The sequence below is a fragment of the Bombina bombina genome, unplaced genomic scaffold (genome assembly GCF_027579735.1).
Source record: "Bombina bombina isolate aBomBom1 unplaced genomic scaffold, aBomBom1.pri scaffold_752, whole genome shotgun sequence".
In the NCBI taxonomy this organism is placed as follows: Eukaryota; Metazoa; Chordata; class Amphibia; order Anura; family Bombinatoridae; genus Bombina; species Bombina bombina.
In genome coordinates, this window is record NW_026512336.1 from 137,479 (window position 1) to 156,299 (window position 18,821).

The 18,821-nt window shown below is 34.4% G+C and overlaps 1 protein-coding gene across 1 annotated transcript in view; it reads left to right on the forward strand.

The window, feature by feature from the left end:
* The window catches only part of LOC128644237 (dnaJ homolog subfamily C member 3-like), a 30,892-nt gene extending 13,339 nt beyond the window's left edge, over positions 1–17,553 (forward strand). The window contains exons 2-5 of the mRNA XM_053696921.1: positions 2,645–2,755; positions 7,669–7,793; positions 16,371–16,445; positions 17,387–17,553. Coding sequence (XP_053552896.1) covers positions 2,645–2,755; positions 7,669–7,793; positions 16,371–16,445; positions 17,387–17,473 — 398 coding nt within the window. The 3' untranslated portion in view covers positions 17,474–17,553. The remainder of the gene's footprint in view (positions 1–2,644; positions 2,756–7,668; positions 7,794–16,370; positions 16,446–17,386) is intronic.
* The last annotated feature ends 1,268 nt before the right edge of the window (positions 17,554–18,821 follow it).

An 18,821-nucleotide genomic window follows, 5' to 3' on the forward strand; every position in this document is an offset into this window, starting at 1 on the left:
TAATTGTAAGCAACTTTCTAATTTACTTCTATTATCAATTTTTCTTCATTCTCTTTTTATTTGAAAAGAAGGCATCTCAGCTAAGGAGCCAGCAAATTGTGGGTTCAGAACCATGGACAGCACTTGTTTAAAGGTGCTGTCCAATCAGCAAGGACAACCCAGGTTGTTCACCTAAAATGGGCCGGCATCTAAACTTACATTCTTGCTTTTCAAATAAACATACTAAGAAAATGAAGACAATTTGATAATAGGAGTAAATTAGAAAGTTGCTTAAAATTGCATGCTCTATCTGAATCACAAAATAATTTTTTTGGCTACAGTGTCCCTTTAACAAATGAATATTATATGATTGAGCATTTTTCAGAACAATAACTTTGCATATTTATGCTTTTAGGTTATTATCTTGTGAACACTAAATGTTCGTAAAAATTAAAATTGACAGGAGAAGAGTTGCATCTCCGCCAATCTTACACAGCTGAGTATGATGATGCATACTGCCATTGGCCGCGGCTGTCTACTACAGGCATAGGCTAGAGCTGCATACTTAAAGGGACAGTCAACACCAGAATTTTTGTTGTTTTAAAAGATAGATAATCCCTTAATTACCAATTCCCCAGTTTTGCATAACCAACACAGATATAATAATACACATTTTACCTCTGTAATTACCTTGTATCTAAGCCTCTGCTGACTGCCCACTTATTTCAGTTCTTTTGACAGACTTGCATTTTAGCCAATCAGTGCTCACTCCTCGATAAATTCACATGCATGAGCTTAATGTAATCTAAATGAAACACACGAACGAACGCCCTCTAGTGGTCAAAATGCATTCAGCTTAGAGGCGGCAGTCATGGTCTAAGAAATTAGCATATGAACCTCCAAAGTTTAGCTTTTAACTAAGACTACCAAGAAAAAAAAGCAAAATTGGTGATAAAAATAAATTGGAAAGATGTTTAAAATTACATGCCCTATTTGTATCATGAAAGTTTTTTTTGGACTTGACTGTCCCTTTAAACCCTACTGTCAATAGAATCATTTAGCCTCTGATGAAGCGCATGTGCAAATGCGCAAAACGCGTCAGGTGTTGTCTGACTGTAACTTTTCTTGTTTGGAACTTCCAAATAAATTGAGCTGTCTATAGCTTTTCAACTTGAACTATGTCTGCTGTTCCTTTGGATCTTATAGGAAGTTTATGCGGTTGGGAACTCTGCTATTTGGCACTTTTTCAAGACTTGAGCCCTGTCCCACTCTGATTGGTGCTGTCAGCCATCACCTTTGTCAGTCTCTGCATCTGGAGCCTATCGTAGGCAAAGAGACGTACAACGTCATATCAAGGAGTGAGGAGACACGCCCACTCTGACGGAAGGAATCAACCGAGCCTGAGGATATTTCCCACAGCCGTGACTGGAGGGCTTCATCGCTAGACCAGAATCGTCTACGGAGGTTGTCCACTAAAAGCAGGTAGTATCGGATGAGGAAGGGGAGCATTACGGCATTTTGGGAACCAACCTTGGGAGACTGAGGCAAGCACACTACCCTCACTAATTGGGACATAGACCTAATTACTTGAGACTTGCTGCTTTACACACTATAGGCATTGTCCTAGACCACCAGGTCTTATTTATTTCTTGCAGCTTTTATTGTTTATTGGTTACGACTTATATACCATTACTGCTCACCCAATACTTCTTTGATTAGGGTCTACTCAGATATTATCCTTTGCATGAATATTGTGAATATTTCTTGGTACCATTGCCAGCTGTATCTGATAATGTGAGAGATACAGAATTTTTTGGTTGCTTGGGCTGGTTTGAGAGAGAGGGTTAATTGCTTAGATGTATTTGATGATGAGGGTTATTTTTTTTAGTTTTTTTCTAATGGAGGTTTGATAGGGGGTTAATGCAGCAGCAGTGTGGCTAGAATTAACTTGTGATGGCGCGGTCAGTATGGTTAGGATTCACTTAAAATGGGGAGCGCAGAGCAATTTTAAACAACTTTCCAATTTTACTTTACGTTATTATCTAATTTGCTGTGTTCTCTTTTGTATCTTTTGATAAAAAAACATACATAGGCTAAGGAGCAGCAACTCCTGGGAGCAAGCTGCTGATTGGTGTTTGTAATTTTTCAAGCTGTATCGTGCATTTGATAAAGAGGGCGGAATGCCTCCGAAACGTGATGCTTTTTAATGTAACTTATTAAATGTTATGTTTTACCTAACCAGCGAGTGCCTTTTCTGTGCCTGAGATATATATATATATATATATATATATATATATATATATATATATATATATATATATATATATATATATATATATATATACACACAAACTGGTGTTCGTTCCTGAGAGTGCGCTTCTCTCTCTGTATGTGTGTATATATGGCTTGTTATGTATTTGTTATTTAAATTTTTAAATTATTTAGAATTTATAAATATTTTTTTTCCCTCTACAAATACTCTAAAGTGCACAGTGAGCTAAAGTTTTTTTTTTTTAAAGTGCACACAATTCTTAAAAGGTTTCTGTAAATGCCTAAATGTCCAACTTGTTTTGTGGTGGTTTCTTTAAAAGTAACTTAATATTAAGACCATTTGCACCTTGTTTTTCTTGATAACATCTTTACTTCATATCTATTTTTTTCCTAGGTGTGCAATGTGGATTAAATGCAGATGTTGACAGACATCTGGAAATGGGAAAAAAATTATTAGCTGCAGGGCAGCTGGCAGATGCATTATCTCATTTTCATTCTGCTATAGGTATGTATTAGCATTTTTCTACTGTGTGTGTATGTGTGCCTCACTATACAAATGCGTAATATATATATATATATATATATATATATATATATATATATATATATATATATATATATATTACTCATTTGTATAGTGACGCAAAATTCTGTAGTTATGTGTGTATAGGGGTACCATAGCTGGAAGATATAAATATTCTATGGGAGTTGTTGCTAGCTGGGCACAGCGGTCACTGGAAATGGGTCCTTAATCACCTACTGTTGGCTCAGTCAAGGTATTTCCTGAGAAATATCCTGAGTAGTTAGGGTCATCTAGCTAGGATGGGGTTTTTCTACTGGACACAGGTAAGTTCAGTAGGTCAGTATTTACAGAGGTACGTATACATTTTTGCACTCACAGCCCACAGGTTTGGCTATTGTCTACTGTATGGGTACATTAGAGCCAGGGGGTCTTATGTTTGTGGGGCACTTTTAATTTGAGCGTTGTACTATTTGCTTGGGCACTGTTCAATTGAATGGTTTTAGTGTAGCAGACTGATTTTTACATATGTGAAAAGGGCAACATTGTTTAGTCAGGGAGTGTTTTTCTAAGAAGGAGCTGTCTTAAAAAAAAAAAAAAAAAAAAAAAAAAGGGTGATATATTCAAATATATCTCATCCAGAGATAGGTCTCATGGTGAAAAAAACACAGTTGAGTCTTGAAAAAGGCCTAATACAGAAGGGCCAAATCGCGTTGACTATTTGACTCTCACTGCCAATTCCACCTGTCATTTGGTAAGCATATTTTTGATGCGCATGCAGCGCTTATTTCATTGACACTCTACACTATCAGCCAGATTACGAGTTTTGCGTTATGAGCGGCTCGGTAATAACTTGCAAGTTATTTCCACCGCTCACCTTTAATAGCACTGCTATTATAGATTTGCAAAAACCCAGCGTTAGCAGGCAATATGGCAGCTTTGAGCTCCATAACACACACAAATACCAGCGCTGCTTTGAGCTGGTTTTACGTGCTCGTGCACGATTTCCCCATAGACATCACTGGGGAGAGCCGGCTAAAAAAAAAGCCTAACACCTGCAATAAAGGAGCATAAAGCTCCGTAACGTAGCCCCATTGATTCCTATGGGGAAAGAAAATTTATGTTTACACCTAACATCCTAACATAAAAACAATAGATGAAGGAAACAGTTATGTGGTGTGAGTTATATCAGGGTGAAATGGATAATAGCAAAGTAGTAGGTAGTTGTATCAAATAATATTGCTCAAACCACTTATCTGGTTTTTAACCTTTGCTCACCCCCTGATAATGAAGCACCTGTAAACAGCGTTGGGGGAAATCGTCCCTCCCCTCACAACGTTATTAAATAGGAACTTAACCTTTCAGTTTAAAGCACACTTGTGTATATAGTCTTTACTATAGCTTGACAGGGACAAGTAGCAAACCAGATTGCCTCAGAGCTATGCTGCACATACCTCCAATGTTGCAATGCTCTGGTATTATATCCACTTCAAACCTGAGATGCGGCTGAGTGTGCAGCTCCAATGTGTGCTTTCCGGTTGAGACAATCCTCGGATCCTTGTTCTGCATCAAGCTCTGTGCTTCTCAGTTTCTGTTTGCTTCCTAACATAAACCCTGAGTCTAAACACCCCTAATCTTCTGCCCCGACATCGCCGACACCTACATTACACTTATTAACCCCTAATCTGCCGCCCCCAATGTCGCCGCCACCCACCTACACTTATTAATGCCTAATCTGCCTCCCCCAACGTGGCCGCTGCCACTATACTAAAGTTATTAAGCCCTAAACCTCTGGCCTCCCACATCACAAACACTAAATAAATATATTAACCCTAAGTCTAACCTTAACACCCCTAACTTTAATATAATTAAAATAAATCTAAATAAAAATTACAATAATTAACTAAATTATTCCTATTTAAAACTAAATACTTACCTATAAAATAAACCCTAAGCTAGCTACAATATAACTAATAGTTACATTGTAGCTATCTTAGGGTTTATTTTTATATCACAACTAAGTATTTATTTCACAGCTTTGTATTTATTTTAACTGGTTAGACTAGTTAGTAAATAGTTAACTATTTACTATCTAGTTAAAATAAATACAAATTTACCTGTAAAAAAAAAACCTAACCTGCCTCACACTAACACCTGACATTACACTAAAATTAAATAAATTACATTAATTAAATACAATTAACTAAATTACAAAAAACCCCCCACTAAATTACACAAATTAAAAAAAGAAATTATCAAATATTTAAACTAATTACACCTAATCTAATAGCCCTATCAAAATAAAAAGACCCCCCCCCCCCAAAAAAAAAAACCCTAGCCTAAACTAAACTGCTAATCCCCAAGGCAGAACACTGTGTGATCTGCGTTCTTATTGCAGAAAAAAAAAATTGCCTGCACTTTTAATTTCTGCCTGCAGGTGTCACTGTTCGTTCTATTTCAATGGAAATATTTGCTACGTTCCTCTCTTTTCAATTAACTCTCACTTCCTGATCTCCAGTGCGGTACAGGGAACAGCACATTGCAGAAAAGGTGAGTCAGGGCTTAACACATGTATTCTAGGAGTGTAGGAGTCAACCAAAATACTTAGATTTTTTTATTTATTATTCTTTAATAAAAGTGTGTGTTTATGTTTTGTTAATGTTGTGGGAATGTATGTTGTGTATATATGGTGTGTGTGTGTATGTATATGATGTTTGTGTTTATGGTGTATACACTGGCTGTACATGAACATGTCCTCATGCACACCGATTAAGGGCAACAAACACAGCAACACCAGCTTCTTAAAGACACTGCAGAAAAAATTTCACTAAAAAAAAATCTCATCGCAGAAAATGAAAGAAAGTTCTGCCCCTGGGCTGCCAATAGCCCTTAAAAGGGCCTTTTACCTGTGAAAAAAAAAATACAAACAACCGCCCCACAGTAAAATCCACCACGCACACAACCAAACCCCCCAAATAAAATCCTATATAGAAACCTAAGCTCCCCATTGCCCTGAAAAGGGCATTTGGATGGACATTGCCCTTAAAAGGGCATTTAGCTCTTTTTCTGTGCCCAAACCCTAATCTAAAAATAAAACCTGCCTTAGAATGTCTGTAGTATTATATGGTAGCTGTGTTTTCAACTATGTATAAGATTGCTATAAACATTGTTGCAAACACAGCTGCCAGATTGCTTAAGACATGTGCACACTCCTGAGCTCACCTAGAATTGACATAATTGATTATAGAAGTACATTGGAAAGTTGTTTAAAATTGCATGCTCTTTCCAACCCATTTAAGTTTAATTTTGACTTTTTACTGTCCCTTTTTACTTGCTGTTGTTTTTGTAACACTATTGGTTTACCTCTGTGAGAAAGTCAGCTCTGCTCTTTAGTCATTGGCAAAGCAATTTTACAATTGGTTCGTTTTTAACTTTGAGATTGGCACAGGGAAGTGCATGAGGGTTTATTGAGCTATGCAACATTGTCGGCTTTGTGTGTTCTTTTTCCGTACACTGTCTGCACAGAGCCGTCAAACACTAGTCAAAGGATACATATGCTCAAAGCTCTAGTCCTATGATCATGCAATTGTCACATAGTTTTTTTCTTTTTTTAATTTAACATCGGTTTCCAAACTGTTCTGAGTAGTTCAAGAGTAGTTGACAGAAAAAATTACTTTTCATATCCTCTGCAAATAATGTCTGCTTCCAAAAGTTTTTTTTTTATACAAAACCTGTAGCAACATTGATCCCTGAGGCACACTACTTTTAACTGTCTCTTCCTTTGAAAGTACTACATTTTTTGTAAAAAAATAAATAAATCCACTTAGCTTTTCCCAGATGCTGTTACTAGCAATGCATAAAAATATAGGTGTGTGATCAATGAACAAATACAACACTGAATAAACATCCTATGTCAGCAAAACTTATTTTAATTTTGCATATATTTAATGTGTGCGTATATGTAAATATGCATATTTGTTTATAGTCCTATTTAGATATCACTAATTTGTTTATATTATATGATCTGTGTTAAAGGGATATTGTACTGTACATTCACCCCCCCCCCCCCATTGTAATGTCTTCCCAATGATCCCTTTTAACTCCTGGAGGTTATTAAATTATTTACAAATAGGTCCTTTACTTTTATTTTGTCTTTTAAAGTAGCTGTGGTTTCCCCCTAAAACTACTTCCTTTACTGAAATTGTGAATTCTGCTGTAGCTTAGCTATAAGCAAGAGGCAGGAGCTGTAATCATTATCACGGCGGGGGTGGGAAAGAAATGCTAAAATGCTAATACTTAGAGAGACCAATTGTGCACACTGAAAGAGTTAAAAATCCAGTATAAAACCGTTTAAAAAAAACTTACTTAGAAGCTTTCAGTTTAGCTCTGTTTAAAAGGTTACTGGAATACCCACTGCAAGTGGGAAATATCAGACACTTCCCCCTTCCTCTGCATATGAAAAGACCCTTTACACAAACAGGAGCAAGCTGGAGTAGGCATACGTCAGTATTCTCCTAAAACTTTGGGGCTTGTTTAAGAGTCTGAAAATCAGAGCAATGTTATTTAAAAATAAGAAAAACTATCTATTTTAAAAAACAAAAACAAAACTGTATGGGCTATATAAATGGATCATCTACAAAACATTTATGCAAAGAAAAATCTAGTGTATAATGTCCCTTTAAGATGAAAAAGGTTTTGTATAAAGAGAAAGATAAGAAAATTAAGTTGTTTTTCTGTGTGTTAAAATGGGTTGTGGTTTCAGTGAGTTAAACCAGCTATTTCAAATACAAAAAAAAGCATGTTACGATGAAACAAATTTTACAATACGTTGTCCCTTTAAATCTAATACAACATTTACAGTTTTATTAGTAATCATTGTTCTCTATATTTATGACTAGATGGAGAACCAGATAACTACCTGGCATACTATCGAAGAGCCACCGCATTCCTGGCTATGGGCAAATCAAAAGCTGCAATTCCTGACTTAAGTAGAGTAATTGAACTGAAGCCAGATTTTACATCAGTAAGTTCTTTTTAAGCTTAACCACAGGGCAGGAACAAAATCAGTTGCTTAAATATTTCTGGTATATAATACTCAGCAAAGCCTAAATCTTTATTTTAAGAAGTATTCAAAGGATCTTCAACTTATAGTATGTGAGCCAATATATTGCTTCTTCATCTTATAGTATGTGAGCCAATATATTGCTTCTTCATCTTATAGTAGGTGAGACAATATATTGCTTCTTCATCTTATAGTATGTGACACAATATATTGCTTCTTCTGTGAGACAATATATGGGAGACAATATATTGCTTCTTCTGTGAGACAATATATGGGAGACAATATATTGCTTCTTCATCTTATAGTATGTGACACAATATATTGCTTCTTCATCTTATAGTAGGTGAGACAATATATTGCTTCTTCATCTTATAGTATGTGACACAATATATTGCTTCTTCATCTTATAGTGTGTGACACAATATATTGCTTCTTCATCTTATAGTATGTGAGACAATATATTGCTTCTTCATCTTATAGTATGTGAGACAATATATTGCTTCTTCATCTTATAGTATGTGACACAATATATTGCTTCTTCATCTTATAGTATGTGACACAATATATTGCTTCTTCATCTTATAGTATGTGACACAATATATTGCTTCTTCATCTTATAGTATGTGACACAATATATTGCTTCTTCATCTTATAGTATGTGACACAATATATTGCTTCTTCATCTTATAGTATGTGACACAATATATTGCTTCTTCATCTTATAGTATGTGACACAATATATTGCTTCTTCATCTTATAGGAGGTGAGACAATATATTGCTTCTTCATCTTATAGGAGGTGAGACAATATATTGCTTCTTCATCTTATAGGAGGTGAGACAATATAATGCTTCTTCATCTTATAGGAGGTGAGACAATATATTGCTTCTTCATCTTATAGTATGTGACACAATATATTGCTTCTTCATCTTATAGTATGTGAGACAATATATTGCTTCTTCATCTTATAGTATGTGAGACAATATATTGCTTCTTCATCTTATAGTATGTGACACAATATATTGCTTCTTCATCTTATAGGAGGTGAGACAATATATTGCTTCTTCATCTTATAGGAGGTGAGACAATATATTGCTTCTTCATCTTATAGGAGGTGAGACAATATATTGCTTCTTCATCTTATAGGAGGTGAGACAATATATTGCTTCTTCATCTTATAGTATGTGAAACAATATATTGCTTCTTCATCTTATAGGAGGTGAGACAATATATTGCTTCTTCATCTTATAGTAGGTGAGACAATATATTGCTTCTTCATCTTATAGTAGGTGAGACAATATATTGCTTCTTCATCTTATAGTAGGTGAGACAATATATTGCTTCTTCATCTTATAGTATGTGAGACAATATATTGCTTCTTCATCTTATAGTATGTGACACAATATATTGCTTCTTCATCTTATAGTATGTGACACAATATATTGCTTCTTCATCTTATAGTATGTGACACAATATATTGCTTCTTCATCTTATAGTATGTGACACAATATATTGCTTCTTCATCTTATAGTATGTGAGACAATATATTGCTTCTTCATCTTATAGTATGTGAGACAATATATTGCTTCTTCATCTTATAGTATGTGACACAATATATTGCTTCTTCATCTTATAGTATGTGACACAATATATTGCTTCTTCATCTTATAGGAGGTGAAGACAATATATTGCTTCTTCATCTTATAGTAGGTGAGACAATATATTGCTTCTTCATCTTATAGGAGGTGAGACAATATATTGCTTCTTCATCTTATAGGAGGTGAGACAATATATTGCTTCTTCATCTTATAGTAGGTGAGACAATATATTGCTTTTTCATCTTATAGTAGGTGAGACAATATATTGCTTCTTCATCTTATAGTATGTGAGACAATATATTGCTTCTTCATCTTATAGGAGGTGAGACAATATATTGCTTCTTCATCTTATAGTAGGTGAGACAATATATTGCTTCTTCATCTTATAGGAGGTGAGACAATATATTGCTTCTTCATCTTATAGGAGGTGAGACAATATATTGCTTCTTCATCTTATAGGAGGTGAGACAATATATTGCTTCTTCATCTTATAGGAGGTGAGACAATATAATGCTTCTTCATCTTATAGGAGGTGAGACAATATATTGCTTCTTCATCTTATAGTAGGTGAGACAATATATTGCTTCTTCATCTTATAGGAGGTGAGACAATATATTGCTTCTTCATCTTATAGTGTGTGACACAATATATTGCTTCTTCATCTTATAGTAGGTGAGACAATATATTGCTTCTTCATCTTATAGTAGGTGAGACAATATATTGCTTCTTCATCTTATAGTATGTGAGACAATATATTGCTTCTTCATCTTATAGTAGGTGAGACAATATATTGCTTCTTCATCTTATAGGAGGTGAGACAATATATTGCTTCTTCATCTTATAGGAGGTGAGACAATATATTGCTTCTTCATCTTATAGGAGGTGAGACAATATATTGCTTCTTCATCTTATAGTAGGTGAGACAATATATTGCTTCTTCATCTTATAGTAGGTGAGACAATATATTGCTTCTTCATCTTATAGTAGGTGAGACAATATATTGCTTCTTCATCTTATAGTAGGTGAGACAATATATTGCTTCTTCTGTGAGACAATATATGGGAGACAATATATTGCTTCTTCTGTGAGACAATATATGGGAGACAATATATTGCTTCTTCATCTTATAGTATGTGACACAATATATTGCTTTTTCATCTTATAGTATGTGAGACAATATATTGCTTTTTCATCTTATAGTATGTGAGACAATATATTGCTTCATATTATAGTATGTGAGACAATATATTGCTTCATATTATAGTATGTGAGACAATATATTGCTTCATCTTATAGTATGTGAGACAATATATTGCTTCATCTTATAGTATGTGAGACAATATATTGCTTCATCTTATAGTATGTGAGACAATATATTGCTTCATCTTATAGTATGTGAGGACAATATATTGCTTCATCTTATAGTATGTGAGACAATATATTGCTTCTTCATCTTATAGTATGTGAGACAATATATTGCTTCATCTTATAGTATGTGAGACAATATATTGCTTCATCTTATAGTATGTGAGACAATATATTGCTTCATCTTATAGTATGTGACACAATATATTAATGAGTTGTTTTGTATTCAGTCATTATTTTTAGATAAATATGCATTTGGGAAATTTATTTATTTTGATGTTTTTAGTATAGTTTCAAGGATAAAAAACATTCACTGAAGAATATGTTTAAAAATGTGCTTTTTTAAAACTATATAATTGGTGTAATATAAATTGTAAAAAACAGTTTTAATATATGATGTTGTGTGTTTAATATGTATTGTATGGGGGGTTATTTAGATTTTAGATGGGGTTTACTGGTGGGGGGTTATGTAGAGGGTAATTACAGGTAGGATTCTGTTATTTAAAACTGAGCAAGGGACCACACTCCATCCTATTTATAGGGGTCACCTGCAATTGGTAACACTTGACCTCAAAACCAATAACAAAGTGCCCAGCAGCAGATAAACGTTCTCATTTTTTTTACTCCGTATCTTAGCTTGTTACTATTATATATATATATATATATATATATATATATATATAGTATATATATATATATATATATATATATATATATATATATATATATATATATATATATATATATAGATTTATTTATATAGACTGATTTTTTTTTTTTTTAACATATAACAGAAATTGTGTTTTGCTTCATCAACATCCGGCCACTCATTGGAAGTAGAACGCGCACCTTGTGGTGGGAGGCTGTCCCAGAGCCCTTAAAGGGACATAACCCCCCCCAAAAAAAACCCATATATTTTGTAATTCAGACAGAGAATACTGTTTTAAAAAGTTTGCAATTTACTTTTATTATCCAATGTGTTTTGTTCCCATGATATTCTGTGTTGACAAAATACCTAGGTAGGCATCTAAAGCACTATATGGCAGGAAATAGCGCTGCCATCAAAAGATACCAAGAGAATAAAACAAATTGGATAATAGAGATAACTTGGAAAGTTGTTTTTAAATGACAGACTTTATTTGAATCAAAAAGTTAAGTTTTTTACTTTACTGTCCCCTTTTACACAGTATACAGTATATAAATCAAAAAATCTCCAAATATATAACATTCTATTCACCAAAGTCAATAAAATAAACAGTTCCAATACAAAGACTCAGTACTCATAACTTGCTCATAACTCCATTTTATCCCAAACATAGTGTAATCCCATTGTTTTGTCCCTCCTTGGGTAATACATATATAGTAAGTACAGCCTATCCATCTGAATTAACAGCCGCTTACTCTGACACGTCACAAGCAATCTCACTATTCTACCGCCATCTACTGGCCATTCTCTATGTAGCACCCTTTGCTTCAAACTGGTGTATTCTGCTTGCTGTAAAAATAAACAGAGAAACAAGTGTCAGAAATAAGTTTACAAATGAAACATTTTCTTCACAATACAAAATCTAACCAAAAAGTTATACTTTGTTATTACATATTGACAAACGCATTGATGTTACTATATACAATAAGTTTTCATTAAAAAAAAAAACCCTGTAAAATTATAGGTATTTAACCCTTTTGGGTATAGGGTATCTAGTTCCACTATCCAAAATGTTTGTTTATTTTTGTAATAATAATGATTTTCTATCACCTCCCATTGGGGCAACACAACATCTTAGGGTGGATAACTGATGTTTGTGGGCCACTGGTTGATCAGTTTTTCCTTGTTCTAATGCCTGTCTAACAGAGGAGCTATGCACTGCAATCATCTCTTTAAGGGTACATTCTGTCTTTCCAGTGTAGGACTGCCCACCTGGACACTTCATTTTGTAGATAATACACTTAGATTCACAATTAAGATATATTTCTTGCCTGTAGCAATATGGGTAAACATATCCCCTAGTATAAGGCTATTACAGGTAACACAACCCTGACATCTATATACACCTGTTTTGATTGGTTAAAAAGTGGGTTTTCTTTTCCTTATATTAATTCTTAGTAGTCCACTTTTTCAACTCCAAAATTTTCACAGTGACATATGTAAAATTGTAATATGTTATATGCTTCTATTATACATTTATATTAAGAAGAATAAAACACTATTTGTATTTACTTATAAATAATATAAACATATTCCCTTACCTAAAAAAATATGTTTGTTTATTCGGATGGAAACGGGTTGAGGCCTTATATAAACATAAGATGCCAGGACACTGGCAGAGGCTGGTCACTATTAATATGACAAAGAAAAAAGTAGAAGCGCTTAGAGGATATAAGAACCCTGCTCAACTAGTGATTTCCCCTCCAAGAAAACGTGGTGTGCAAAAGCTAGTGAAGGTAGTTAAGCGCTAAAAGCACGGGTTAAATATTTTACAAATAAGTGTAAAGATTATTTAAAAATTAAGGGCAGATTTTAGCTAAACATCAGAAAAATAATATACAATAAAAGTGCGCTGAATTATGTAGCAAATAAGGTAAATGTTATGTTACCAGTGTAAAGAGGTAAAAAATGCGTCAAAATAACAATTTAATAAAATACAAATGTATCTTCTAAAACATATAAAACATGATAGAAGGGACGTCTCCCATATAAACAATTAATAACTACTAATTAGCTTAGTGGCGATAAAAAAAACTTTGCTTAAAATAAAGTACTTGCGCTTTTAATCACCACTAAGCTAATTAGTAGTCATTAATTGTTATAAGGGAGACATCCCTTCTATCATGTTTTATATGTTTTACAGGATACATTTGTATTTTATTAAATTGTTATTCTGACTACATTAGAGTTGTTTCACTTTGACACATCTTTTACCTCTTTACACTGGTAACATAACATTTACTATTTTTCTGATGTTTAGCTAAAATCTGCCCTTCATTTTTAAATAATCTTTACACTTATTTGTAAAATATTTAACCCGTGCTTTTAGCGCTTAACTATCTTCACTAGCTTTTGCACTATTAATATGACAGCAGGCAGAGGCACACATGAAGGAAACGCATATACAAGCAGGTACACAAAGGTAGCAATGCGCGCACACACACATAAAAACACATATACATTCTTACACAGGCCTACATACATGTGCCTTCACACAGAAAGTGATAGACACATACAGGAAGGCAAGGCTAAACACATAAAAGCACATGCAAAAAGACACACACTCATGAAAGGATAGACAGATACACACAAAGACAGGGCCACACACAAACACGCAAAATGCATATATACAATCTCATACTCACAAAGGTCAGGGCCAAGACACACACACACACACACACACACACACACACACACACACACACACACACAAACAAACATACAGGGAAAGTCAGACACACATACACATAATAAGGCAATGGTTTGCTGGCTTAGATCCTGGCAACGCCAACTGATGGTTATTGCTTAAAATACAAGGCTTGTACACTAAGCACCCTCAATAATATTACTTTATACCTGGGCACAAGGTCACTGCACAAACATTATCTGGTTTCACTGGCACTGTATATACATATCATTATACTAATCAAGGCACAATGTTACTAGTTCATTTCACTTTTGAAAAAGCCATATCTCTTGTTTGATTCAGTTAGTTACTAGGTTTAGTGGACATTTCCAGTCCATTTCATACTAAAATACATTCACAGCATCGTGTATATACAACCTATATGGGTTATCATGTATATACACCATATTTGGGTATATTATCCTCCAGATAAAATAATGTCAAATTAACTCTTATCTGACCTCTGAAAGTGAGAAAAGCTCCAGAAAATAATTGGTCACTAGTAGTTAAAGTTACCAGAATGAAAGAACCAGTGGGTAAATAGTCAGAGCACTGGGCAAATGACACAAATATAACTAGCCAGGTTGAGGGGAGAATGCACCAACTTGCTCCACAGGGGACTTGCCATGCACAGGGTAAAGAGTACAGAACATTAACTAAACAAATCCAGTAAGACAGAGAGTCCAGTCCAGCACCTTAGGCCACTGCACGCCACTCAAGGGTCACTACTTGTACCCTCAGTCACAATATCAGAAAATCCAGAAAAATCCAGAAAATCCAGAAAGAGTGGCAGCACCGTATGGAAATCAATATTTATTAGCACACAAACACAGCGACATTTCGGGAACCACTTCCCTTAGTCATGACACAGGGAAGTGGTTCCCAAAACGTTGCTGTGTTTGTGTGCTAATAAATATTGATTTCCATACGGTGCTCCCACTTTTTCTGGATTTTCTGACATTAACTAAACAAAACTAGTATCACCAATCTAGAATGACCTACAAGAACATTAGCAGATAGCACATGATCATAAGTACAGAGAACCACAGCCAATAATTCAGAATGAAGCAGTAAAATTATTAACTAGCTAGGACCAGGAGCCAATACACAGCATGGCTAGCTAGGCACCTACAAATTTAAAAAACTCCAGCCTCCAACTTCATTAAAATACCTTTATTATCTTATTCTGGGTCCAAATATACAACGTTTCAAGCCAACATTAGGCTCTTAATCATGTACATCTTAATTATACAGGTTCCTGCTTTTTATACCCTCACCTGTTAATCTGCTGTTCATTAGCCCTTTCTATGAAAAACACAACTGTTGCAATTGCAACAGTGACATCTTGTGGTTGTAACATATAGTACATCAATTCTTTATTATGATGTCTTTTTGGGTTTTCAATAGAATAGGTGAACAGTGTCTGTATATCATTAAAACATAAAACATAAAAACCTATATACAATATTAAAGAGAGGAGCATAAAATCCAAACATCTACAATACCAAAACAGTCTACAGAGTACATTTTCATCAATCAGAAATGTATTTCTAAACAGAATGTAATTTTATTGAGAGCTAGGCACCTACACAGAGTCAGCAGTGAGTCCAATACCAGCAGAAAGTGCCCTTTGGTAGCACATATGAGCGGCAGAGCACTTCCCTGGGCACTGAGGCTGCTGGCATCAGGGCTGCATTCAGAGGGAAAGCCCTCCTAAGTAATGTCATGCTACTTCTGTCCATCCAGGGCAGCAGTGGTAGCTACAGGGCTACTGAATGCTGCATAGCCACCCTACTTCCTGCACCTCCTTTCTCTACAGAAGCCTGTGCACAGTACACCGTTACAGCATGTGCACAGGAATATCTTCAGAAACAGAAGTAAGGCTTTATAAAATACATATATAGAAAATGGTGGATCGTTTTCCTAAGTCGTCCGGAGGAAATTTAAAGTCATCCAGGACAACTGGAAATCTCTATATATAAAAATGTCATTATTTTCTTATTGATCTATGACTAGCCAGGCTGGCAGCAAGTGAATGATAACTGCCTTAAGGTACTAATCTAAGTTGCCCATTCACATAACTGGTCCTTTGTTTTATGATGACATTTTCATTTTCTAGTGTGTCTGTGTATAAAGGCCTCTAGTTCTTTAAATGCACCAACTGATCAACTTGTATTTTATCAGGCAAGATTACAAAGAGGGCAGCTATTGCTGAAACAAGGAAGGCTGGATGAAGCAGAGGATGACTTCAAAAAAGTGGTAAGTGAAGAATGGCTGATCTAATTTTAACACAAAACTGGGCACAAGAGGGTTGGAGATGAGTGGAAAGGGGAGGGAGCAGCAGATTTTTGGTGTATTTTTTAAAGTTTGATTAGCTGTTTAAATATTAACAAAACAACTGTAAAGTTTTAGTGTCTATAAAACAGTGGGAGCTGCCATGTTGTAACTTAGGTTACCTTTTTTTGCTGCGGCCAATTAGAGACAGTTATAAATAGGTCACTAGAGTCTGCAACCAATGGCTGTGTGGAATATAACAGTTTTCTGCACTTCCATTTCTAACAGCAACTGAAAAGCTCACAATTTCATAATGGAATTACAGGAAAAGGGGAAAAATAAATAATGAAAATTTATATAGTATTTTTATATATAGGGTTTATCATTTTATATTGCCATCTCATAATGTTTAATGTCCCTTTAAGCCTAAAAATAACTCCAAAATTAGCAAAACGCCAAATAGTGGGATGAGGAGTAGCAATTTTATGTACAAGTATATTTTAAAATTAATTTAAAATTTTGCATCTTCTCTTCATATAATTTCCTTTTACCTAAACAGCATTTGTTTCTATAAACCATGTGATTTTTCCCCGTATAACTATATTTCATTCCAAAAAAGTGTTAAGTAAGTCATAATGAATAATGTATACTAAATAGTAAAACAAATATTTGTAAATCTATACTGTAAATCGCTAACATAAACTCAGTATGCAAATTAAACTAATATTACAAATGTAGAGGTTCGGTTATTTACCAAAATGAAATTTTATATATACAGTATATGTATATATGTATGTGTGTGTATGTGTATATATATATATATATATATATATATATATATATATATATATATATATATATATATATATATATATATTGATTTATTTATATAGACTGATTTTTTTTTTTTTTTTTACATATAACAGAAATTGTGTTTTGCTTCATCAACATCCGGCCACTCATTGGAAGTAGAACGCGCACCTTGTGGTGGGAGGCTGTCCCAGAGCCCTTAAAGGGACATAACCCCCCCCCCCAAAAAAAAACATCAATAACATAAACTCAGTATGCAAATTAAACTAATATTACAAATGTAGAGGTTCGGTTATTTACCAAAATGAAATTTTATATATACAGTATATGTATATATGCATGTGTGTGTATATATATATATATATATCTCCCAGAAAAGAAGTGTTCAATAAACTGCACAATGTAATATATACTCTTTAGCAAGACTCAGCATATAGTGTATCTCCTTCTGTTATAAACGTGAAAGTTCACTCTGTGATGCACACTTAGCAATGCAAGATTAGACACCTGCAAACAAACTGAGGCGGAAATCGATCCCCAGTGTTGCTGACACTAGCGGTATGAGGTGGGACCTCCTAGAGCAGCCCGTGCCCAAATACAGTAATTTGCTGTGCCCACTCACCGCTCTTCATGTGTCTCCAGCGTCTGGATAGCAACCGTAGGTCTGTGTAGTCCCCAGGTCTCTGTTTGTTCAATTGCGGCGTCTTTTTCTACAACTTATAACAATATATATATATATATATATATATATATATATATATATATATATATATATATATATATATATATATATATATATATATATATATATATATATATTGTAACAACAAGAGAAAATCATGGGGCAGAAGTGCAAGGTACTCAAAATTCCTTCCACAAATGCTCCAAAAGACATAAGGGGTTTAAACGTACGTAGCGCAAGGCAAGAGAAGGCAGCTACATGTGTTCCACTACAGAAACTGGGAACTAAGGATTAGTCTCAACAAGGAACCTTTTTTTTTTTTTTTTTTTTTTTTTTATTGAGGTTTGATAAAGGCTTACAAAAATTCTTGAAGTCAGGATAACATTTAAACAAAACAATATCGGAATACAATCTTAACAGAGTTTAACATGCCTTACAGTCTTCGAGCCTTTTAGGGTTCGGAGGGGGCCTCTTTTGGGTCCCTTTGTCTACATAAAACAGTAAAAAGGCTCTCACAGAGAATAAGAGACCACTTATGGATCCCGTACATGAAACCTCATTTTTCAAAAAGTATTGTAAAACAATTTAGTTAAACTATAGAAAAGGGGTTAAAGAAGAAAATAGGGGAGGATGAACAAGGGGAAGGGTAGGGGGTTAGTGTTGCTGTGCTTATTGAGATAGTTATCAACAATTTTTTTCTTTTGGTTAAAAACAAATTGACTCGTTTAGGATTCTGTTTAGACAGTTAGGGTTTCATGGGGCTGGCGATGTGTGTGTGTTTTCCCACCTTATCTGTGTTTTTTTTTTTTTTATTTTTTTTTTTGGGGGGTGTGACTAGGCCGCTTTATTGTAATTCGTTTTGTTTGCGC